The 26,213-nt window shown below is 34.2% G+C and overlaps 2 protein-coding genes across 2 annotated transcripts; both read right to left on the reverse strand.

Annotated features, from left to right (window-relative positions):
- Nucleotides 1-1,037: 1,037 nt before the first annotated feature.
- Nucleotides 1,038-26,213, reverse strand: LOC130613108 (probable 3',5'-cyclic phosphodiesterase pde-5). Its single transcript, XM_057434434.1, has 30 exons — nt 26,088-26,213; nt 25,177-25,438; nt 24,580-24,747; nt 23,803-23,834; nt 21,621-21,738; nt 20,781-20,830; nt 20,621-20,649; nt 20,226-20,322; nt 18,797-18,830; nt 18,582-18,641; nt 18,345-18,403; nt 17,321-17,371; nt 16,578-16,636; nt 16,136-16,187; nt 15,705-15,835; nt 14,583-14,675; nt 14,293-14,361; nt 14,008-14,122; nt 13,837-13,875; nt 13,602-13,696; nt 13,237-13,263; nt 12,895-12,981; nt 12,463-12,616; nt 12,189-12,344; nt 11,473-11,645; nt 11,008-11,119; nt 10,483-10,563; nt 9,830-9,918; nt 9,510-9,567; nt 1,038-2,997 (listed from the first exon to the last, which is right to left on the reverse strand). Exons 1-30 carry the CDS (start codon nt 26,109-26,111, stop codon nt 1,690-1,692), a joined length of 3,882 nt encoding a protein of 1,293 aa, XP_057290417.1. The 5' UTR covers nt 26,112-26,213; the 3' UTR covers nt 1,038-1,689.
- Nucleotides 3,918-9,342, reverse strand: LOC130613105 (uncharacterized). The gene is made up of 6 exons (XM_057434432.1): nt 8,158-9,342; nt 7,846-7,879; nt 7,124-7,190; nt 6,379-6,546; nt 5,430-5,688; nt 3,918-4,736 (listed from the first exon to the last, which is right to left on the reverse strand). Exons 3-6 carry the CDS (start codon nt 7,179-7,181, stop codon nt 4,511-4,513), a joined length of 711 nt encoding a protein of 236 aa, XP_057290415.1. The 5' UTR covers nt 7,182-7,190; nt 7,846-7,879; nt 8,158-9,342; the 3' UTR covers nt 3,918-4,510.

Here is a 26,213-nt window from a genome sequence, read left to right on the forward strand (position 1 = left end):
AGCTATTGCATTTTTGATGCTCACAAAATGGGTCTAAGAAAGGTGACCACGAATAAGTCCATTAGATTTCTGTAAATTTTTAAAGCAGCCGATACGCAATCGATATTGTCGATTTTAATTTATAACATTACGCTTGTTTGTTTCAACTTTTTGGATTTGTCGAAAGAGATGTTCACAAATCAGTGTCATCAAATTTAAGGATTCAACAAAAAAAAAACTTGTCAATTCAAATTGAATTTAATAAAACGTATTGTGCATCACACTTAAAATTGTTTTCTTTTCCGTGATAAAACTGGCTTGATTAAAACGTTATATACCTTGTGGATCAGGACATAGATTCTAGTTAAAGAAATTTAATAAAACCGTTTCATTGTTTCGTAGAACTTGAAATACTGATTATATGATAATATGCTTTTGACAAAAGATTAGACATTTTGTGGTTTAAACGTTCTTGATTACGTTGTCAACTTGTTGATCTTGAACAGGAGAATTGACAAGGCTTTTGGGAATTCGACCAATTTGTGTCTCAGTTGGTTTCTTTTAACTCGGGTGCAGGGATAATAACACTGACCACATTTCCTGTTTCTAAGTTATTTTGGCCTTACTAAAATTGTATTCTTGTTAGCTACTCATTTTTCTAATGTTTTTTCTTTTCTAACTTGAATATTCAACATCAGCATTTTTAAAAAAATTTGAGGGGTATGTTTACAATATGAAACGCCTAAATACTGAAACATTCAAATGCTAGAAAAATCATTGCTAAACTGAGAAAACTACTTGGTCTATAGAAATTGTTCAGAAGTTATTATATTCAAATCATCAATTTAAAAAAACGCGAGTTGTCTCATGGAATTTTAAAGATGCCTAGTTAAGTTTTTTTTATTTTTTTTAGAACACTACGTGTAAAATCTGTGATTTTAATATGTTTTATTTATTCCGTTGGATAGTATGTAAGTTAACCAAGTTATCATTAACTTGTAAAGTCCTAAAATCTAAAGTTCTGGACCTTAAAAATTGAGGAATAAAGCGCAAAATCATTAAATATTCTGAAATTTTAAAATTCAATCTTAATTATTATGGCAACTAGCCAGCCAACATTGAAATAAAATATATATATTTACAAAACTGCAGGAAAAGGTCACTAGCTAAATGATCAGGCCCTGTTAGATGAGGACAAATTTCTCACAGTCAATGCGAAAATTTATTGTTACGTATTATTGGGTAGCTAATTGATAAAAGCAGGTTACAGGACAAATACTATGGGTACGGGCAGTTGACAGCCTCAAAACGTTCCAAATCTTTGTACTAGTTATGGAGCTATGAAAATATTGTGTGTGTAAAATCATCTTAAAATCCCATGTCAAGATCACAGAACGAATTTTTTTTATATTTTTTGTAGTTCAGATCGCCAAAATTTTGCAGTTAATAGAAAAAAAGCTTTCGCTTTTTGTTGAAAAAACCTTCTTTAAAACTATTAAATCCGCAACAGTTTCTTCAGCAAACGTTTTCTTTTTTTAAAGTAACCCTATCAACTGCGTTTTCGCTATTATTCGTCTGTGTGTGTTTTATATAAAGCTCAAAACTAATTTCATACAAAATCATGTTCAAATGGATCATTTCCGTTCCCCCGAACTTCGTCATTTCAAAAGAGGTCTTTTAATATAGCAAAAATAAAAGGCAAATCGAACTTTACAGGTTAAAGTCATCTAGGATTTCTTCAAAAAAATTCTTCTTATTCTTCCCACTTCCCTTTTTTCTTTCTTGCTCGTTAATTTCTCTTTGATCATTTAACTGTTTGTCCTGCATCGCTTCATTTGCAGTGTCAACATTTTGTTGCATACTCTCCATTAACGATTTCAACTGATCCATGTTGCCTTTCAAGTTCAAATTACTTGCTAAATCTCTTGGATATACTTGATCATAACCCAAAGGTCCATTATTAAAAAACACATTTATTGGAGTCAGTTTCTGAAGTTCTTTATCTGGTACTGGGTACGGATACTTTTTAGTTTGGTCAACTTTATTTGGATCCATAGGTTGTTGTGAGATTATGTCTTGATTGAATTTATCTGACTGCTGTTGCATTCCTTCTTGCAGCATGTCCAAGTACTTGCGATTTTCGTCGAATTGATCTTCGTGACGCATAGGTGGATTGGGTTTATCGTAAGGATTGCTGACGTTCGGTACTTTAAGTTCATTTTGCTTCTTTGTTCCAATTATGTCACCCTTTGTCTTTTTATAGGGATAAAAGTCAACATAGTCTTCATCATCGGCAGATCCACTGGCTGAAAATTCATCATCGTCATCATCGTTTTCTTTCTTCTTTTGTTTATTAGTTGAATCTTCAAAGATATATTCTTCTTTTTCTTCTTCACTTGTGGAACCTTCTTCACTTTGCAGATGAAGTCCTTTATTTAACCATTCAGTTAAATGCTGCCCTGGCTTATTTTTGCTGTATCCATTGTTTATATATGGCCACATGTTCCAGAAACTTTTAGAGTTTTCGTTATTGTTAGTGTTCAGATGCAGATCGCCACCCATCAAACCTGGTGGGTCTTGAGGGTTTATCTCGTGTCTATATGAATGTCTCTCTATTTTTTCGTCTTCTATTTTATCCACAGACTTGTGTTTATGATGCTTTGCTTTATGTGCTAACTTGTGGAACTTTTTTGCTTTCATTTTTTTCATTCTTAATTTCTTTCTTGAGAATTTATCATCGACAATAGGTTTCGGATCTGGCCGTGACTCGTCCTCATCTCCTTCTTCTGTGTCTTCATCTTCGTCAGTTGTTTCATCTTCATTTGAAACATTTGGATTTTCATCTTCTTCTGCAGCTTGTGCTGGCGATGGTCTCTGTGAGGTTGTTTTAGAAGGTGTTGGGTGAACGAGATCTGGTTGTGTATCTTCTTTGTTTTCCTCTTCTTCTTCTTCCTCTTCAGCTTTATTATCCCCATCCTCGTTATCCTCAACTTCTTCGTCTTGTTCTTCACGTTCATCGTTATTTTGAGCAACATTATTTCCACCATTAATCTCCATTAGATCATCTGATGTGTTTTTCTGTTCTTCTATCGGTGTAGAAGAAGCGGGGGTAGGTTTAGACGTAGTTGCAACAATAGCCGGTGTTGTCGGTTCAGGTGCTTGAGTAGAGGGTACATTAACAGGCGTCGTCCTCGCCACCGTCGTCCTAACAGTTGTTGTCTCTGGTGGCTCGGTAGGAGGCGGTGTTGTTGAAGGAGGGTCGGTAATGGGTGGATCCGTAGCTGGCGTTTCTGTGGTTGAAGTTGTCACAGGTGGCAACTCTGTTGGCGGGCGAGTTCCTGGGCTGCTGGGCGTTTGCGTTGGCACAACAACTGGTACTTTAATAACATACGGCACTGGAACATATTTAATTCGTATTCTTTTTGGAAGAATATAATATAACATGTTGTTTGAGTATGTGAAACCAACATCGCGTTCTTTTAAGTCATACGAATTATCCAAGATACAGAAACCACGGAATCGTCGCCGCCATTTTAAAGACTTAAAAATAAATGAAATCAAGTACATACTGGAAGACTAAAAAAATATGATCTAAAATCATTCTGAAGTCAAAAAAGACAAAGATTATTAAAAAAAATTCACAATTTCTTATTTAACATTTAGCTTTTACACTGTAGTACTTACGTTATAGACGGCTTCCATTTGTTGCGGCGTTCTGTAGCAGCTTTCAATGGAAGTTGCTTCAGGCGCTGCCGGTAGAGCGAAGTAAAACTCAGCTCCTCTTGGCATCGACATAAAGTTCTTCCACTTGGATAAAGAATTTCTGAAAGATGCTGAACCTTTCACACAGCACCCTTTGTCCGTATATCGAATGTAAATCTGATAAAGAGAAAATGATTGTAAATGGTATGTTGCAAGGAGATAAAGCAATGCTTCTTACAAATTATAAATTTTTTCAAGGTTAATGAATACATCGTATTGAAAGAGCGGAAGTTAAAAGTCATGCCAAATGTGATCGGGCAAAGAAAAAAGTACCTTGTTGGAGAAAAGCTACGTCGAGGAAACTTTTTTCAGTAGTAAATTATTACGTCGCTTTCTCCTGACAAAAATTCACCTCAGTAGTATACAAGATTGCAATTTTTAAAATTTCCACCTTCTGATTTAGTCATTTTGTCTTAGTAATTAGTATTATTTTATTGACAGCGTTACAAGTTTTTTTACCAGAAAACAATGATAGCCTCGTTTCGATACGTATATCAGTGCATCCGTCGGAGTTTTTTTTACCAGGAAACAATGATAGCCTCGTTTCGATACGTATATCAGTGCATCCGTCGGAGAAAATTTATGTCAGGGAATAAAATATCGAGGAATCATTAACCAGAGAAAATTTTTCGTGCGTGAGGGGGTTATTTAGTCACTGAAGTACCTGCTTTAAAACGAACTAAATGTTTATCAACATAACGATTAATTAGTGGCGTGCAGCATTACGAGCTGTCGTGTAGATATGGTCACACTTACCACAACCAGTTACTTATAAAAAGGGTCCTACCTGATCAATAATATTTATACTTGAATCAAGTACCGTTTTTGGACCAGGTCCAAAATATGGATCGGGGAACATACAAGATGGAGACACTGTTAAGAGATAATTTCTATCTGTTACTGTTTTTCTTAAGCTGTGCAGTGTTTGTAGAAAGATATCAACATATTGCGAATCTTGATCGTCCATGTATAAGTTGATTCCATCTAGTTTAACGCTAGTATGAGAAGAAGAATGGTTATGTGCTTTCTGATATATTTTGTGAAGAAAAGGGAAAAGAGAACGAGAACGTAATTGAGCTGAGTGGAACTTCAACTCAACGGCCTAACTAAATAATCAGATTTTAATATACACGCTTTTTCTTTTATAAGAATATGCTTTATAAGAATATCAGGCTGAGATTTTAGGTTAAAAACAACAGGTCTATTGTTTTAGAACATAAAAAAAATAAGAGTAATGACCAGCCTCAACCTCGTCCCCAGGACTATTTGCTTCTTAACGGCGCTTCGCTTTCTGATAGTTCTAGCCTATCAGATTTTTCGCCGTCACGGTAAAAGGTGCTGGGGTCGAGCTTGGACCAGCCAGGCTAGATTTATGGTATTTTTATAGAAAAGCGTGTAGTTACTGCAACCTGTTGAATTATCAAATAACAAAGAAATTAAAAAAGGATCACTGAAAAGAATTCTGGAGTATGAAATAGGGTTTAAACGTTTAAGAAATGTTGCCTCAAAGTCCGAAAACATCCAGAATGAAGTTTTCACATTAAACAAAACGTGTTTATTGTTTATTGCTTGTTACGAGTGCTTAAAAAGATTGGCGAGTGAAGAAATAAGAATGTACTACAATTAGTTAGCTGGCCTTGTTAAGAAAAACATCTAAATTAATCCAAAAATGAACAAACTTTCTTTACCTTCCAAATGGCCTCAAATCGGGCATGTCATCACCATCGAGAAATAAATGCCAGATCGTCTTTGCGAATTTTTCAGCATGATTCGGACTTTCAAATTTAGAAGGAGCATTTGGGCCACCGATACCAATCAATATTTTGCGTTCATGCTCATGACAAAATCGAATGTCATTCGCAATACGTGGACAGTATAATAACGCTGGATGACTCTCATCAGTACCTTTCGTGCAATGAAAGGAGAAACCCATTCCAGGTAGCGAATCTAAAGAAAACTTGCTAAAAGAAGTTTCCATATATCTAATTCGATTTTGACTCCATAAACATAACGGATCAAAAAAGGATAGGAATCAATAACGTTTCAATTTAAGTAATTCTACTAAATGATGTTTTTCTTTGGGTACTTTTATTCTTGTCAACAATGTTTATGAACTACTAGGGGCTTGTTGATAAGACTAGCTAATACAGTCTTATTCTTCTTCCTGCCATTTTTAACTACTCTAGCTGCACCTAAGGATACGCGATCGTATATTTCCAGATTCTACATTATAACAGTTATAGATTGTATTTTTTTTTACGAATAAAATACTTTTTTGCCTTATAGTGTAGCGGTTTGATAAATATAGAACACTTTTTTAATAAAAAAGAGGGACCCTGCAAATATATATAAGATTATAGAATAGGGAACAGGAAGTGTAAAAAAGAAAACTCTCAAAAAAAAAAAGAAAGAAAAAAAGAAACTGTGTATAATATTCTTAAATAAGTGAACTTCTTTTTTGCAACAATAAACAGCAATGGGCCAGATATAAAAGGATATCCAGTAGAGTTTAATGATATTTCTGCTATAATCTCACTTGATCATAAAGCTCGTTACCATTTGAGCTTTTCGCGATATAGCGAAATATGTAGTCAAATGGAACGACCACGAAAAGTCACGCTTTAAAAATGATCATACCTTTGTTCCTTTCATCAAAGAACCTACTGACATAGCCAATGACAATTGTTTGGTAGGGTGACTTATCATTGCACATCAATGCTAGTGATTTCTCTGTCCTACCTATTGTTTTAAATGCTGAATTTTGCCCCCAGAATGTTATCAGCTTTGGTGCTGGAGGGACGTAAGCTAGAAAGGAATAAAGAGAAATTGAGAAAGAGAAACGAATAAATGCAATTCACATTTCATTAGTTCATGGTTCATGTGATGTTTTAAGAAAACTTCTCAAATGAGTTATAGCCTAGTTACTAGCTACTTAGCTACCTTTAAAAGCATCAAAATTCAGTTTCTCTTATCTTAGACACAAACGAATGTGTCAGAGCAATTCCTTAAAATTCAAATCTACCAGTTAAAACAAAATAAACCCCCGAAACCCCGAATTAAAATCAACTAATGAGAACAAATCCATCGTGGCCACATTTCTCGACAATGATCACGTGAGTAAAGAACAATAGAAGTAACCATATAAATAGCGCAGTCAGTATTCTGACCGCAAAGAATTCATTTGCGACTCATCGTAATTTCCCCACCTCAACTATTCGATTTCACAGTAGCAAGAAAAATTATGCTGGTTCTTCTGGGAAGGGCAAGTCGTGTTTTCCTGAAATCGTATACAGGCTTTAGAAATTCTTGCTAAAAACTAGCTTAAGGTACCGAAATAGAAAATCATAATGCCGAAAGCATTATAATAAAATACGGAACTCACCATAACTGAGTAACCAGTGTGCAGACAACAATATGATCTCAAGCAATCTAACCGCCATCTTTTTGTTCTACAAACAATAAATAATAATGTAGAAACCGTGCAACCATGCGTTTCTTCTGCCATTTCTCTTTTCAACCATATCACACATTTCCGTGTTTATTATGCGGAATATGAGAAAACTAATGCGTTAGGTGAGTTCAGTTATTTTAAAGCTGATTACTCCAACTTCGTTCCCAGAGTATCTTGTATCGTTCTGACATCATGACGGCGATACGAACTATCGCCGTCCCCGTGTCGAAAATACTCTAGGGTTGAGGTTAATGTTTACACCTGCATGCATTTTTAAAATAACAAGATTTTTATGAACAACCTTTCTCGTGTACACACGAACAACCTACCAGTGCGTTTTAAATATTTCACTAATCATTTTTGTTCTATTTGATCAAACTTTCTAGGTCCAAAAGATTTTACATTTAGATGGTTTCGTACTGAGATTCTAATAAAATATTTTTTTATAAATTTGATCTTATATATAAATTGATTTTTTTCTTCTCAAACTTTTGTATGACACCATCTCCTAATAAACGCCGCAGTGTTTATTACAAATTTCAAATTTTGGGTGTGGCTTTAAATAAATTTGATACTGATAATTAATTCTCACAATTAATTCGACTGTTTGAACTTCGTACTACTAAGCAACTCAGGTAAACACAATCACCTACTTTTTTTTCAGAAATTGATGCAAGACACTCCAGTCTATAAGAATAACGACCTGGTTATAATTTTGGTAGTCTTATGAAAAATAGGTGTATAATACAATTTTTGGGTGACATTGAGTAAATACACATCTTTTTCTTTTACATTAATGAGTTGACGTTTGTACCACATTCACCCTAATTGTATTGGAAGGAAGGCCTTAACCAAAAGTATTGCTTTTTTTAACGAAATCAGCGCAAGGTTTCGGGCCAGACCTTAACATTTTTAAACTGAAATTCAACAAAATTCACAGAAGTATCTGAAAAGAAAACACTAACCTCTATGTTTTGACAATTTATTGCAGGAAATTATTCCACATTCTCTGGCTACTTTTTTGTTTAATAGTAACTATCAAATTTTCGTCAACTTTCTCTATTTGAATATATGCTGCTTTCAACAAAATTACCGACAACTGCTTCGCACAGTCAGTTTCAGTGTTCACAGTTTCCAGCGCTGTTCGTAATATTTCATTTCGAATAAGTCGAATCATGCAGAATGTTCATTCTATCACGAGAATCGACTTTATTCACTAGAATGGTCTCCATGAGCATTTTTTTAAAAGGGTATGCACATCAAAGATATCTCGGAGACAAAGCGTTAAAGATTATATGAAGCCTGTGTATTTGTTCTGACAAATAAATGTAGTGCGCAAAAGAGATTATAATTCTCGATTTCTCCAACCTCATACCTAGGCCTTTTTTCTTTCTGAAAATCTCTGACGACAAGAGAATAAAAGTCCTGGGGACGGGGTTAGGATTTCTTTATTGCTGAATGTAACAAAAATACTAAAAAGATATTCTTAAAAGTTCTAAAAAGGTAGCTTCACAACACATCTGTCATCTGGCCATTCAAATGAATCTGTATGCTTCCTCACAAATTTCTTCAGATCTCCCTTCGTGAGAGGTTTTTACGGATATATATTATTGAAGCACGTTGTGGGACACTCAGAATAGCAAGGAATAACAAATTGCCACAACCTCATCCCCAGGGCACCTTGTATCTTTTTGACATCGAGACGGCTATATGCCCTGCGGATGAGGTTGTCATTGCCTCTATTAATATAGTCACCAATATATGTTTTTTACAAAAATAATTGAAAATTTGAAATAAGGCAGGGATTTGCTTGTGGAAGAAACACTATCACAACGATTGGAGAGTATTGTATATTAGAGAAACAAACTTTTCGCTTAATATTTACACAAAAAATATTACAAAGTCAACATTTTATGCAGACGTGTTTTGTCCGTTAATCAGCTGACAATAAAATGCTATTTTACACCCCCTAGTCCGCCTATCTCAAACTTGGTATCCCCGCGCCAACAACTGGATATAACCATGCTAAGCAACATTAACATCAAAAGTGTTGAAATACGTTTTTTTGAAAAAAAAACATGTCTTTTTTTGTTGCACATACCAACTTGCGACTTGGTTACCAAACAATTATTTATCGTGTAACCATACCCTAAGGTTTTGTTTTAGGGGCTCCGCTACCTGACTTTAATCTTCTAACACTCCGGGGCGTCGACTTCCCACCTTCTTTTTCAGAAGAAGAGGAAGAGGAAGAAGACTCCGAATTTTTTTTCGTAATTTCTTTCTTGTCTTCGTTCGCTTTCAGTTCGTTTTGGTTCTTTTTTTCCTTTTCTTCATTTTGCTTTTTAACCATTTCACTCCAAACAGCAAGATTCTTCCTGCAACATAAAAGTAGATTGGTTTGTTGGATGGTCATTTGAGATAGCATTTGTAAAAAACCAACTGCTGTTTTAACCACCACAAAAGAAAAATATACAGTTGAACAAGTCCATTTTCAATTTCATTGTTATTTATTTCTTTGACTTAATTTTATTTAAAACTTAAAAGCTTTGATATCCTATATATCTTTACGAACACTGTAACAAAAAAAAAAAAAAAAAAAAAAAAAAAACGAAGAAGACCATAACGTAACATATTTACTTTGCACCATCTAGCAAGGGTTTTGCACCAGGTACCAACTTTTGTAAAATATCATAACCAGGAATACATATTCCAAGCAAGAAACCAACCTGGAGAAAATTAAAAAGTAGGTGAAACCTCCCACGCAGAAGTTAAATCTCCCCCGCAGAAGTTAAATCTCCCCTGCAGAAGCTAAATCTCCCCCGCAGAAATTATAAGTTCTTTAAACGTTTTTTTTTATAAGAAACCAAGCGAATGGTCAACAAGTTAAAGTTTAATCACTTGTAAGGTAATCTACTAGACAAAATTTCTGAACAAGTTTCTTAATTTTGATTTTTTTAAGGATATTCAATCATGAACGTTAACTTGACATAAGAAGGAAACTTTCATCAAAGTATATACAAGAAAAGATGAAATAACCCCTTTTTCGTCTTTATTCATCATCTAAAATGATGTCTGTTCCGTTGAAATCGTCAATTTTTAAGTAGTCTTCCGATTCGCCCAATTAATGGGGAGAGGAATTTGAGAAAAAAGTTTTTACTTAAAATTTTTACATTTTTACAACTAGTAAAAGTTCTTTTTTTTTAAAAGGCGTTTCTAGTGGACCAACAAATGACGTTTGTCATACAACAAAAAACTTCACTTTAACAAGAAAAGAATGGAAGTTATGTTACTTGATGGTTTGGCAGCTTATCCGCTGTGTCTCGATCCATCATCGGTACTGGAGTACGACCAAGAGCTTTTTCTTCATCGCCCTAAGAACAAACAGTTTTTAACAAAATGGTGCTCGTGAAGGGAAATAGTTGTAGCATTAAATTCATGTATCAGATTTCCTGAAATATTGCGTGACATTTGAATTTACTGCCTAAGTTAAGTGCCTAAGTTATTTTAGTTTGGCTTTGGGCAGCGATAGCTTAGTATTGTTGTAAGGGTGCGCGTAAATTTACGACCAATTTACTTTGCTGCGTGTGCTAAACTTTTTATACAAATAAAGTAAAAAAAACGTAAAGGAATTTTATTAATGTTAGCCATCACATTAAACATTTTATTTCTTCTGTCTTTTTAAAAAAACCTACCGTACATCAAAGGCTAAAAACATAATTCATTGTATCATTCTCCGCCTTTTGTTACGGCTTTCTTCAAAACTTTTACCACATGCTAAAACCAATCCAATAGTCGAAAATAAAAGAGAAAGGTACCTGCGCATAAAACTCTTGGAAGATGACCTTAACTGTTTCATATTGTATCTTCCACGGTTTTGCACATGCTGACAAATCGCAAGCAGTCATGGCTAATGCGCGAAACATTTTTCTAAAAGATTGGTACAGTTTATTACTTAAGTACTGTCGTACTGGGTCAGATTTGTCACGACAAAAACAAAGTAAACATCAACGACGGCGATAAGGGCAACAACGACGGCGACATTAAAAACTAAAACGACGGCGGCAAGGACAACAACGATGACAACAATAACAAGTACGGCAACATTAACAATAACAGCGACGACGGATACAACAACAACAATGACGAGGACGACATCAACAACAACAATAAAAACGACGACGAAGAATACAACAACGACAACAACAACAACGACGAACACAACGACGATGACGGCACTAATAATCAAAAAACAACAATAATATGGAGAAGTGTCACATTACCTATGTTCATTATTGTTCCAGTCGAAAGAGTTTTGTTCAACAGCGACTTGAAGTTTTGCTTTGTTTGAAAAAAACGATGCCAGATCAGTAGCAAGAATACAGTCTTTGATCATACCCAGTACTTGTTTATATTCGGAGGAGTTCAAATGAGAAAAGATGTTGTGACCTTCGTGCTTAACAGAGAAAAAAATATTGTTGACATTTGTTGCAAGTTATGAACAAATTTTAAAGCAAAGTAAGGAGTTGGCTAACTACAAATATACTGACTACTATTGGGCAGTAACAAAAGCAAATCAGAGCTACAACCCCTTACGAGAATCTTGAGACAATGGCATTTTTCGACCATTTTACAAAGTTGCAAATTCTGTGCTACTTTTCCAGATGCGTACGTAACGCAGGCAGCGTTTAAATTATGTTAATCGCACTCCCTAAAACGACCACCTTACATAATAATTCACGTCAGAGCCCACAAGGCCGCGAAATTTGAGAAATCTAATGTCACAAGCCTAAGTCCGCTGTGAACATTTAAAAACAAACTTTGACACGTTCAAATTGCGTAAATCCAGTATAGAAATGGCCAGTACAACCTTTTTGTGGGGACAAATTTCGAAATTTTCAAACTTGTCTCAACATATTTTATGGGGGAATGTAGCCTTACCACACTCCTTTTCTATCGCTAAAAATATTGAAAATAAAAACAACTAATGTATATCTACCTGCAAAATAGTTATGGTCTGATTAAAATGATGGTGTTCTAATGTTGATGTGGTGTATACCGCAGCCAATGGCGTGCCTTCTATCTTCATCCATTCATTATTTTTGCCTCGATGATCCAAATCGTGACACAGACATGCCACGTACAAAGCAACTGCCTTATAAAGACAAGGGATATTAAAAAAAGATCTGAATGGACATCAAACTAGGAGAATCTTTGTCAGGGAGAACTATTGATATACACTGAACAAAAAAAAGAAATAAGGGTACACGTACTTCTAGCCCAGTTACGATTCCTTTCGAAAACTTCATAACACAGTACATGCAGTGCGCCACAGTGAAAGCATGCGTCCAATTATGATACGGCACTCGCCGGTAGTTTTTGCGAACAGTTAACGTGAACCTTATAACTTCATCCAACTCAAAACGACTGAAAAAAAGAAATAAGTGAAGAGGAAAACGATAGCAGGCACTCTTATCATTTTTATCTTCCGCTTTAAGATAGATGCCTGTCTCAAATAGAAGACATCCTAGGACATCAATCTCATTCTCATGCTAACTGCTAAGCAGAAAGGATCTATTCACTCTTTTATAGCGTCTGGCGCAATTCGCGACCGGGGCTTAAGCCTTTACCGTTAGAAGTAAAAGCTCTGCGTTGGCATTATCTGTAGAATTTGATGATAAGATAAAAGATGCAGATAAACCTACCTGTCTGTTTTAAACAAGTCATCGAACAACCTAATTGCAACATTGGCCATTTCCACTGATTCCAAGTCGACAATGTTTAACTCGAACCTGGGCAGACAAAAAACAATGTCAAGAGACTGAAAAGGCTAACAAGAAAGAAACTCACATCAAAAAATATTGCTCTCACTTTTTAAGGTTACAAAATCGAAAGTAATTTTTGCTAACGAGTATACAGCAATAGGAAAGATTTCTTTTCAACCAAACATTTTAACAGTGTTCTATGTACCCGCATAACATAAAACAAGCGATAAAATTTGTAAATGATAACGGTACTGCTGAAAAACAAGAAATGCAGGTCAATACCTGATTACAGGATCGGTTAAGGCAATGCTAAAGAAGAAAAATATAAAATATAACTACATTATGGGAAAACTCTTTTAGGAAAGAAATTTCAGCGTATGCTATGATTTTCCAATATTGGGAAGACATTTATGCACATTGGGTCTCCATTTTTTTATTCTACCCGGATAAAATCCTTTACCCTGCATCCAGATAAAGTTAAAACCAGTTTTAAACCACTCTTAATTTATCTCCATCTTCACCCTTCAAGCAAGGTTACCATTCCATCCGAAATCAACCATCTCTATCTCCGCGAGACGGACAGAAATTGAAAAAAAAAAACAATCGCACAACAGAGCTGTCTTAAGTTTAATTCAAATCATACTTACGATGTAGTGTCCTCATATTTTTCTTGATACTTCTTCACCTGTTCCACTTCACTTTCAGTACACATACTATGGTATGACAACACTTCCAATGCTACCTGCGGAGGAGAGATGCTGTACAGCTTGTCTGTATTACAAATTTATAAAACATGGACCTCAATCACACACTGGTCATACGACCCGGCATTACTGTTTATTAACCCCTTACAAATAGTAGACAATGAAAGGAAAGAAATACCTTATATTTTTGCTCGGATCTTCGAATTTTATCATACAACTAAAAAAGATACGAATGCATAAACAATAAAAAATCTAGATATCTACCGAACATAAAATCAAGACAAATTGCGTTCCAGGGGGTTCACAGTTAAACAAGGTCGTGAGACAAAATAAAACAATAGTTCGTTACCTTAGCATGGTGAAGGGCTAGACCACAATATACTGCGAATGTTTGAAAAGCTTTTTCATCTGCTGTTGTGAACACTCCTTGTTTCTTATTCACCATCTGCACAACACCTATCAAACTGCCGTAAAACAGAACAGCATTAAAAAAGAAAAGAAAACAAAGTCGCAAACTCCAGTTCTCCGGAAATCAATGACCATGGGGGTTGTATAATTTATTTTGATTTTCTGTTTACACATCAGGCAGGCAGGTAGCCAGACAAACAAAATGCAAGAAAAGAAATACACTTACTTCCCACGTATAAAAATAGGCATGCATAAAAGGGTATGGGTTCGGTAACCAGTTTGGTTGTCAATATCTCTATTATGAAAAAGATAATTTTCACAAACACCGTACAAGGAAATAGACTGCATTTAATAAAACTTCTCTAGCAAAATAGAACTATAACATTTTTGGTCGAAGACCTAAAATGTTGGTGAAATGTACCCTATTTCCAATAACACTGGTCTCTAATAACTTCGAGCCATGTGTCATCTGTAAAACCTGCAACAAACATAGCATATATTCCAACTGCTACATACCTGTTAAATCTTGGATCATCGTACGCATTCTTGATATTCAAAGTTTCACCAGTGGAAGCAACATGTCCAGCCACACCTTTGCTTTTTGGAAATCTAAGCACGAACAGAGAAAATGTCAACAAAACCAAATAAAACGTACAGTATGATATTAAAGTGGACAGATGAACAAAATCATAGAGGATAAATCCAATATTAAAAAACTTCAGCGTTTCAATATGGTGTTTACTTAAAAGGAATCCGAGGTAGATGTTGGATTTACATTATAAAGCTTAAAAGGTTGTTAACAAGTTTTTTTAAATTTTTTAAAAAGCTGTTTTCGTTCTCAAGATGTTCACATTTAAAGAATTTCAGATTTAATTATGCTGCATAAATTATGTCATATTAAATTTAATAGCAAATCTTGACATTTTTTGTCATCAGTAATTTTAGACCTGTAAGGGATGTGCTTTCAAACTTTATCAATGCATAGATATTCTAAAGGTGAATTGATTAACATTGCCAAAATGGCACTTGTTTGCTCGTCCCAGGCCTCTTAATTCTTTGCTGACGATCCCATAACTTGGGATCTCCATGTCGGTTTGCAGTCAAATTTTATTGCAAACCAAGTTGCAGATCCTTATTTTTTAAAAAATGATTTCCTTAAAGCAGTATTTTACTTTACCCACATTACAAAAAGAAACTTAAAAAATCATATTATCTTACTTTTATATTTTTTAAAAAAGGTTTTTATTTTAGCGCGACTGTATAGTAACGGAAGGGAAAGTACCGGATTGGGTTATCTAAATCAACACAACCCGCAACATCGATTTTATGCAACACAAGTTATTTTTACATTGGTATGGTAGAAAGACATTTTTTTGGTGCATTAACTACCACTCTTTGGGTACAAATTTGAACACTGCCTTTCAGTTTATTGGTCTCGTTGCCGACGTAAATCAGAGCGCAGTCTTTTGCGTCATGAATTAAATAACGACACATTATGACAGACCCCTTCCCTTTGAGTTTCACATGTTTAGTCAGACAACACATATTTGATACAGCCAGTCCCGCGGCGTTAAGTAACGATCCGTCTTTCTTTGTCTTTTCGGAATAAGATTTCCTTACACAGATAGACAACGATACCTGATCTCTTGTTGCAGTTTAGTTTCCAGGCCAGTTCCAATATCAAATATTCTTGCGTAGAGTTCATCTGTTTTTGTATCCATTAAAAACAACGATGTGCGGTCTGCATCCACAAGAGTTTGTGCGAAATTCTAAAAGAAATAACGATCTACGGTCTGCATCCACAAGGGTTTGTGCGAAATTCTAAAATAGCGACCAACTATTTTGAAATCATTTCATGAGAAGAGCAAAATGTGTTGCGTCATTGCAAAATTAACAAGAAAACCGACGGCTAAAGAACTGTGGAACAATTATAGCTAAAAAAAGGTTTTTGGTACTTATTACAAAATTAGGGGAAAACATAAACAGTTCGAAATAGGATTAGTTCAAGTTAACCGACGGCTACTATAATCAGTGATTGTGATCGGAAAATCATTAAGTGTAAATCATACCATAATTTTCATAATAACGGTATCCATGCTGACGATGTCTTGAAATATCGACCTACATGTAAATAGAGCTTTAGCAAGGAACACAAATCATTTGATTCATTCTTAGGTAAACAAAACATGTTAATAAGTAAGTTGCGTAAAATTTAATTGTAACGTTTTCTCTTGTGTTTTGAACAGATTTAGTAGTCAAGGGGCAGGGCAGTATGATTCAAATGCATAAAAGAACTGATGTTCTCCTGTCCTTTTTCAGAAAAATAGGACGTAGTCCTGCCAAATATGTACTAAAAAAGGATTAATGATTTTAAAGAATTTGATCGAGTGTTCACTATATGGGTTTGAAAAGACAGACCTATTGACGTAGTAAGTTGAAAATAGAAAATATGACAATGTGTGGAAATAGCAGTCAACGAAACTCATAAGAAAAAAAGTTGCTCTCACTTACTTCGTCACATTAAGTAGAAATTCGTTTAATTTTCTCTGTTTATGCATAGTGTGGTACATCTAAAAAAAGCACTTTTATGTATGCTTCACTACCGAGAACAGGGTTTAAAATACAAATGCCCCACCCTGATAAAAAAATTAAGAAAATATCCTAATGACAAAATCGTTTATTCTTTTCCCTCACTGATCTTCAGCGATCTAGTTAGGAGCCAATGTTGCATGTACATGCTTCAAAGAAATGACGTGCTTTTCCTTTACTGAATTCATAAATAATATTCTTCTGCATCTTAACGTAAACCAAAAAACACTATGACAAACTATTAAAATAGTCGCAGATGTCTGTAGGAACAACACAATTAGAACAACCTTTTGGGTTTAATTACCAATTAATTTCCGCGAGAACTTTTAAGACGCAAAAAAAAGACTGCTGAAGATAAATTTACATACATACTATATGCGGTTCTGAGAAAAAAAAGAAAAAATTTTTAAAAATAATCGAAATCTAAATTTTGCGTTTTCCAATTATGTTCGCGGTAACTAATTTTCTCGTAAAATTAAAAAAAACTTGCAAAATCACGAAAATTATTTCCCTCAAGGCAGGTAACGAAATAGTTTATACTAGTCGTTAGCCCGTGGAAAAATCCACGAGTTCGCCCGTCACAGCTAAGCTACCATTTTGCGTGACAGACGGACGGACGGACGGAAAGACGTATACGGGCATTATAATATAGATAATTTAAATACCTCGGCGTAATAAAGTACAATGCCACCCCAAGCAAGGTAGCTGTTTGCAATCTAAACAAGAATAACATGTTTTGATGATAATATTACCTGACAGCGTGAACATAAAGACCTATACAAAAATTTCTGAAGGTTTTCACAAACGCGCTTTTATTATCAAATCATCAATAGTTTTAACAAGAAAACTACCTAAAATAACAAAAACCAAAACGAAATAGGCAGCAATACTAAAAGAAAAAATTTAAAAAAATCAAATTCTCAGGCTGTCAAAGCTGTTAAAAACGCCTGCAGTGATCTTAAAAAAGCTATACTTTTTATGGCCTAATTTTAAATTTCGAAAAATTAAACGAGCTAATAATTATTGACGAGATTAACACGTACTGACTAACATATTGCGCTTGACTGTAAAGATTAGTTTTCATTTAAATTACTTATCGTCGTGCAACAGTTGTTGCGCAACTTTTTGGAGACAGAACAAAATCGGCACTGATGTTATGCAACATCTCGTGGTGATGCGGATTGGTGGTGTGTATTGGTAGTGTGTAATGGTAGTGTGTATTGGTCATGTGTATTGGTGATGTGTATTGGTGATGTGTATTGGTGGTGTGTATTGGTGGTGTGTATTGGTGGTGTGTATTGGTGGTGTGTATTGGTGGTGTGTATTGGTGGTGTGTATTGGTGGTGTGTATTGGTGGTGTGTATTGGTGGTGTTTATTGGTGGTGTGTATTGGTGATGTTTATTGGTGATGTGTATTGGTGATGTTTATTGGTGATGTGTATTGGTGATGTGTATTGGTGGTGTGTATTGGTGGTGTGTGTTGGTGGTTTGTATTGGTGGAGTGTGTTGGTGATGTGTATTGTTGGTATGCATACCCATATTTAAGATCTATCATGAACCATCAGTCTATAAATTTTCTGCTGAAAATAGTTTTTAGATGGCTAAACATTATCAACAAACGAATCATTGAAATGCTTTGTTAAAATTGTTTAAAAAAGACGAGAGCAAAGAGGGTTTAAGAAGTAATACCTGGTTATCTTTGTCGGTAAAAGGAGGTAGGTTAGCTGCTCTCGTTAATTCCATCACCCCTAAAAATATTGAACCAATTCAATACTAACTTTGTTATCTTACAAACAAGCCATCGTGTTTGCTATGTTAATTAGTGCGCGTTTGAGAAACAGCAAACTAAGTAAGACTTGACATAGTGTATATTGTTTCATTAAAACAGCAGTCATGCCACTAACAACAACTATATCAATAATCTACCTGCTAAATCACCATTTGGTTGAATAATAGGTTGACAGAGGACAGAACCAACGTTTATATCTAAAAACAATATACTTACCAATAAGTACATGGGTTATTTAAAAACTTGTTGATGGCACTGCTTGAACTGCTTGAATAGAGCATTTGCATAACAATTTAAAAGAATATTTCAAATCAATACAGAGTAGCATTCCAAGCGCATTAAATCGTTTTACCTTTACCATTAATACCAAATGGAAATCTTTCATCCTAAAAAAATTAAGTTACCATAAAAGTTGAAACAAAAAATTATTCTGTAGTAGAACAAGAAGTCTTCTTAAAATATTTTTAATAGAGGGTAAATGCAATGAACTTAGAGAAGCATCCACACTGTACTTAAGAGAGATACATAGAAGAAACTAAGAACCGGTTTACATACAGCAGCATCTTGTACCTAGCCATGAAAAGCACCGCAACTTTCATCGCATATGCCAAACTATTTCCCTTTGGTTTTTTTTTGCTCACATAGTGTTGCAAAACATGGCCGATGTAAACGGAAGATATTCGTTGCTGCACAATTTGGAATTACTCAATAATTATGTGACGCAGATATAAACGACAATGCAAGATACGTGAAAATGGTGACACAAATGTGACAGCGTCGTTATCATACTCATACATGCGTCCGAAAAATGTTTGTCCGATCAATGCATATTTTAATACATATTTTTATTTATTTAACATTGTGATTTTATTCAATTTTTGTTGGAATTTAAAAACAAATGCGGGGCCGTTGTTACTAGCCATTTTGAAATAAATTAAAAAATTATTACGTAATTCAAGTAGACTTTTATCTTTTGATTGGTTGTTAAGTTAATGCATGCAAAAGCGTGAGGTTATATTTCTGATAACGCACATGCGTAGATTAATTGTCGACGCTTTTCACAACTGAGCGTAAAATGCTGCTGTATAAAAACCCGCCTTAAACCAGATATACATACAAGGGGCTTTAGGGAGATAGAAAGGACTTAGGAGAGATAGAAGGGTCTTAAAATAGATAGAGGGGACTTAAGAGAGATAGAGGGGTCTTAAAATAGATAGAAGGGACTTAAGAGAGATAGAGGGGTCTTAAAATAGATAGAGGGGACTTAAGAGAGATAGAGGGGTCTTAAAATAGATAGAGGGGACTTAAGAGAGATAGAGGGGTCTTAAAATAGATAGAAGGGACTTAAGAGAGATAGAGGGGTCTTAAAATAGATAGAAGGGACTTAAGAGAGATAGAGGGGTTTTAAAATAGATAGAAGGGACTTAAGAGAGATAGAGGGGTCTTAAAATAGATAGAAGGGACTTAAGAGAGATAGAGGGGTCTTAAAATGGATAGAAGGGACTTAAGAGAGATAGAGGGGTCTTAAAATAGATAGAAGGGACTTAAGAGAGATAGAGGGGTCTTAAAATAGATAGAAGGGACTTAAGAGAGATAGAGGGGTCTTAAAATGGATAGAAGGGACTTAAGAGAGATAGAGGGGTCTTAAAATAGATAGAAGGGACTTAAGAGAGATAGAGGGGTCTTAAAATAGATAGAAGGGACTTAAGAGAGATAGAGGGGACTAACAGACACTTAGGTTTTACAAAAACTTTTGTAACCACGTCATTTTATTTTCTCACCCCTTCGATGTTGTTTATAACGATTCCCTCTTTGGTGGATGCAACGTATGCAGATACTGTCGTTCCCTCCATTATAATATTTAAATTTATCGGCTTTCTAGAGAAAAGTTGAAAATAAAATGAGCACAAGATTGATTTAATCGTTTTTTTTAGTTCTTGTGGGATTAAACTTTGCAAAAAAATAGTGAGGAAGTCGCCTCAAGGGGCCGAAAATGTTTTCTGATTAAAATTTTGCCTAAATGAAAATAAAAATCTTGTAACAATACATCTCAAACTACGTGTGTCTTATTCATGTTCGTTCTTTGTGATTTTTTTTCGTTCTACTGTGTTCTGTTATTTTAATTTTTTTTGAAAAAAAAGAAGTTATGACAGAAGTAACAAATAAGAAAACTTACGAAGAATCGGGTATGAATTGCCATATTCTCTAAAATAAACAAACAAATTCACAACCTACAGACTGTGCTATTTTGCTGATCCCCAGTTCTTTAAACATTGCTTTACAAAATCCTCTAGAACACGGCACCGGGCACTGACCAAAGACAAACAAAGAAGTACCTTTCCGTCGCTGTCCGCCAAGTATAAATTATGTCCAGATGCATTTACAGCTACAAAACAATAAGAAGATAAAAGATACTTTAAAACCATGTAAAAACACTCCTTTATAATTTCCCAACAACTCTGAAAACTAACAGTTAGTTCACACTTGTGATGCAAACGCAAACACAAGAAAAAGACTGTATAAACACCCTCAACGTAAGCAGTTGTTGGGCAAACGTTAGCTCGACGCAAGATATCAAAAAGTTTTGATATGTTTCGCGTTTGCATCTATGTTTGCAGCATAATTTTTGTAGTGTGAACTAGATAACGCAAGTAAACGCAAACGTGACAACAAACGCAAGAGTATTCTCTGAAATAAAAATACGCAAACTGTGATATTTAAGTCAGAAATATTATAAAAGTACTGAAAACAGAATTTTTGTTTTTAAAATATTTGTTTTGTAATGATAAAAAGCATGATAAAAAAGATGATGAACGTTTCGTTCGCGTCTGTACAACGTGAATTCTACTTTCTTTTCTGCTTTCTTAGGTAATAAATTATAACATATTATCATACAGATACGTCTCATATAATTCTTTACGTCTTTTCTGTTGGTTTATGTTTTCGGGTGTTTTTATGGTCCTGGTGTACACGTCTTGTGTCTCCGTCAGATTTTTAAAATTAGCATTGCGCATGCATATGTTGCTTGCGTCGCAAATGTGAACCAGGCTTAATACTATCTGAACACAAAACTAACAAAACCGTGTTTAATTAATTTATCTAACACTTGGAAGTTACTTTGTACGTATTCTATGTACACACCTTGCATATTGTAGCTAAGAAACAAAATTACTGACCGGAAGCACAACAATCGATCAATTGATTGAGGATCCCACCTCTAACATCACCATGTATAGAATGTACCTCCGAGATAAACTGTTCCATAAAATACTGCCGCTCTACGCTGGACGTGTTCTAAAGACATTTGTACAATGTTAGGCATACAGTTTATTTGTTGGCCACAATGTTACAAGGTTTCAGATTCATTTTGAGCATATTTCAATCATGACTTCATTAATCTTGTGTAGAACCTATGAAATAAATCGACCCGAACAATAATTATAGTAAGTTGTCCGGTCCTTTTTTCTAATTTTTTAAACTTTACTGGCTTTCCCAGCCGAAATAATATCTTTGTTGATTTACCGTACTTAAAAGTATAACAACTGGGGACGATCTACTTTTAAGATGTTTGAAAAACAAATTATCTCAGGGTTACTACTTTTCTTATAGAGTCAAATTTGAGAACTTTTGATGAGAATTCTTACCTGCCTTTGTTTACATTTTCAGAGGGTAAGCTCTTTCGGCTCTGGCATCTGCGTGGCAGGAAAAAAATGGAGTTCACCTCTACTTTTTCCCTGTAATTATCAGCCCATTTTGTCACACGAAGGCATTCATAGGACATATATTTCACAGATAGCATGTATGTACAGATTTCTTAAAGTAATAGATATTCTCTTATTATTTTGACATGCTCCAAAGGTCTATACTTTGTTTTTGGTTATATAAAAAAAAAAATTTATATAACATCCACAAAGGTTAAGAAAGCCAGATGTTTTAAATTTTAATAGATGCAAATTTTAAGTTTTAAAACGGTTTTTAAAAGTGTTTTGAAACCCTTTAAAATCCTTTGTTTTATTAAGAAACCTTGAAATCGTATGAATATTATTATCAGAAAAAAAAATGAAAAAATCGAGCGAAAAATAATGTAAACAAGCTACTAGAAAAAAAAGATAAACTTACAATGGAAAAAATCATTTAAACATCTCGTGTTTGAATGAAAAAAAATCAACAGAACATTAACCAATTATTTTACTCATTGAAAATCAATTACCTTAAATACCATGGGCAAAAACGCTATGCTATTTTGTAGAATTATCCCTTTCATCTTCTATTATGTTACCCTAACCCAAATTTCAACACGCCAAAAGAAAATACTTTGACATGAAAATAACAACCACCAAATATCTCCAGTTAATATTAGCTTTCAACTTTCTTCTATTTTACTCACGACAAAGAAAAACCAAGGAAGGAGTCGAATATTTGCACTGCGTAAAACTCAGGTGTGATATATAAATAAGAGATGCAAGTGTTGAGAACGAAAAAAAAGAAAAATAGGCCTTATTGTTTCTTTTCTTTAGCAGATGCAAGCAAAGCAGTAAAATATAAACTTGTGAAAACTATATAAAGTTTTACCTACGCAAATATTGAGAGTTTAAAAGAACAATTAGGTTTCAGGTTAACAGATTTAATGAAACAAAGCACACCTGCAACATTTTGAAGGTCTTGTGATATCAAAATTAACTTTAACTGGTAATCTGATGATTAAGACCCCGCAGCTTCAGATGTTTTCTCTCCTTCCCATAAGAAAGAAGAATAAAACTTACATAATTCAGTCTTTCTAATTCAAGTTGACACACGGCAATTGCTGAGGGGAATGCCGGCGAGTTCACAAATGGTCCTGATTCACGTCGGCAACTCTTTGTCAACGCAATTTGTCTTTAGATTGTGTAAGTTGAACTTACAGAAGTTTTGCTCTTATTTTTTCTCCTAATTCAACTGTTGCTGGTGTATGGGAGTATGCAATCGCAACACAAAATATAAACATAAGCTCACCAACGTAAAACACAAGTTTACTAACGTGAAACAAATATTTACCAACGTATAACACAAGTTCACCAACGTGAAACACAATTTTACCAACGTGAAACACAAGTTTACCAACGTGAAACTCAAGTGTGCAGACGAGAAGCATTTCACGTATTTTGCTGACGGTAAATAAATTAAATCAGGAAAGGCTGGACTTGGTCGAAACCTAATTTCCAACTTAGGATAAAATATCGTAATTCAAGATTTAAAAGATGACTTTTCTAAAAAATATGTAAAGCCAGGGAAGCAGCTTATTAATTGAGAACAGTACCTTATGCCAGAAATAATCCAATAAAATATATAATACAATTTTATATAAATAGAATTTCTCACCTTCCATTTTGCAGCTGGAGGAAAGCCACAACCTAAATAAGAGAGAGAATTGTCAATAAAGCCAGATAAAACTTTGTAGACACATATAAACACTATGTTTGTCTAAAAACTATCAACATAAGGATGCTAGAAAGAACACAAAAGACTGACAGAGACCCAAAACGGTTAACATTTTTATTGTCAACTATTAAGCCACAAAAGGGAAACAGTGAAGGTTGCAAATTTTTGAAATAAGCCTTATCGTAAGTGCAGATGTCTTGCTTAACCTGCTCAATACGAGCAAATATCAGCCATCAATAAATGCATTTCTCCACTCTAAGAGGTCGTAAGAGATTACGTTGGCTATCTGTTCATCAAAAATAGAAAATATTTCCCCTCTATCCTCTTTTAATTGCCCACCCTTTTTTAAAACCCCCTTCCTTATTATAAAAATAACTTAATAAGCTCTCCCTTTTGCTAAAAACACACTTGTCCTTATTTATCGACCGTTCTAGTTAATCTTTGGCAATGGTTCCTTAGCAAAATTATACCGCTGTTTAAATTAAAGAGCTCTTCAGTGTTTTTCACAGAAATCTTTGTATGTGTTGAGCTCATTACTGTCAAAATAAATTGAATTAACTAAACATATTTAAACAGCCTAAAAAATCACAAAAGCTAAGCAAATTAAGGGCATTTTCACTCTTAGCAAGGCTTTACAATGTAGTTAAAAAAAAAGAAAATTGCATGAACTGAACCCTGACATTCTAATAGATCAAATAAGGGAACTAAAACACATACCATCGAAAGATGTAACAGATAATCGTTGCTGAAAACTTTCAAACGTCTTATAATCTAGCCATGATTCCAATTCATCACGAGAGACATGATTATGAACATAATCTTTCATAAGTAAGGGACTACCTTTTAAAAATTCGTAGATAATCTCTGGATCAAGCATACTCAAATCTAAAAGTAAAAGAAGTTGTAAAAAATACAACCTGAAAATTACATATAACATTTTGAATCTTGACATATACAGGAGAAAGAAAAGGAAATAGACATTTAACAATGCTTATTTCACACTAAAATTCATTGCTAAAAAGAAAATAAATTATTTATAGTATCTATAGTATTATTATTCATAAGTAATTGGCAAAAAATCATCAGATCCCTACTAGCACTAAAGCCTTAAACAATTAATCGTTAATCTCTACAAGCTGTGCATACATTTACAATAACAAACTGAATTTTAATTTTACGTTTTATGTCTAAAACAATTCACACAACTTTTACCTGTCCAATCACCAGTATTTGTAACAAATTAGAATACATTGTCAAAAGGCTGATTGCAATAAGCAAGATAAAACAAAATCCATGAAATCCATTAAGAATTACCTTGCAAAAAAATATGAGAATCAAACTTCTGTTTGTTCGGAGGAGAAACACTCAATTCTGCTTGCTCAAATAACATTGTTTTAAAAGGCCCTTGCATAAACATGCTAGCAAAATCTGGAGGGGTATGATGCGAAAAGTTGTCATAAGTATTGTTGTTGTCACGCTGCCTAACAGATTTGTTTTTATCACAACGAATAGTTGCACTTTGTGAAAGTGGCGGTAAGCGACGACTGCTGACTTGTCTCTGTGGGCTTGACATTTTCTAAAACATAAACACAGTTTTCATTAAAAGAGTAGTTTCAACTACATACAATAAACATCATCTTTTAGTTGTTCCTACAACATTATATGGAAATTTAAGGGTATTAAATTGTGGCATGGAAGTTGTGGGATAACTGAACAATGCAGACAACAAAAGTCCAAAGGGTAAAACTAAGTTAAGTCTCGATCACCATAAAATATTATATAACGTTGATTTGTATTTGTTCACGACTACACAAGACACAAAGCTGAAACACAAAACTAAGAATTGAACTGTACAGAAATTTGGTTGAAGCATGATAATATAACATCCTATACAACAGGTAATGTCTGGCAAATTTAACATAATTTAGTGTTTAGTCTAATGTTATGAATCCATTTTTCACATTCAGTCACTGCTTGGCTTTTTTTGTCTTAAAAAAATAATACAGAAAAAAAAACACATTAACATACCAAATAGTCCGAAAAATATTATATCTCTTTCAAACTTTTTTTATTCTTTGCTTTTAAATCTCATTTCAATTTCTACCAAAGCTCCCATGTGTTTATCAGGAAAATAATGAAACATCAATTATTTATAAAAAGCAGGTGGAAGAAGTAAAAAAAATATGTTTCTTTGATTACAATATTTTTTAATTGAAAAACGTTACCTTACTTTGCACCAAGGTTTTCATTTTTCTAGTAAAAGCAAAAGTATAAAGATAAACGTGTATGTTTTCAGAATTTTTTTTAAAAGAACTCAGTTAAACATTCTTTTTGTTGTTCTTAACAATTTT

This window comes from Hydractinia symbiolongicarpus, chromosome 10, assembly GCF_029227915.1.
Source record: "Hydractinia symbiolongicarpus strain clone_291-10 chromosome 10, HSymV2.1, whole genome shotgun sequence".
Taxonomy (NCBI): Eukaryota; Metazoa; Cnidaria; class Hydrozoa; order Anthoathecata; family Hydractiniidae; genus Hydractinia; species Hydractinia symbiolongicarpus.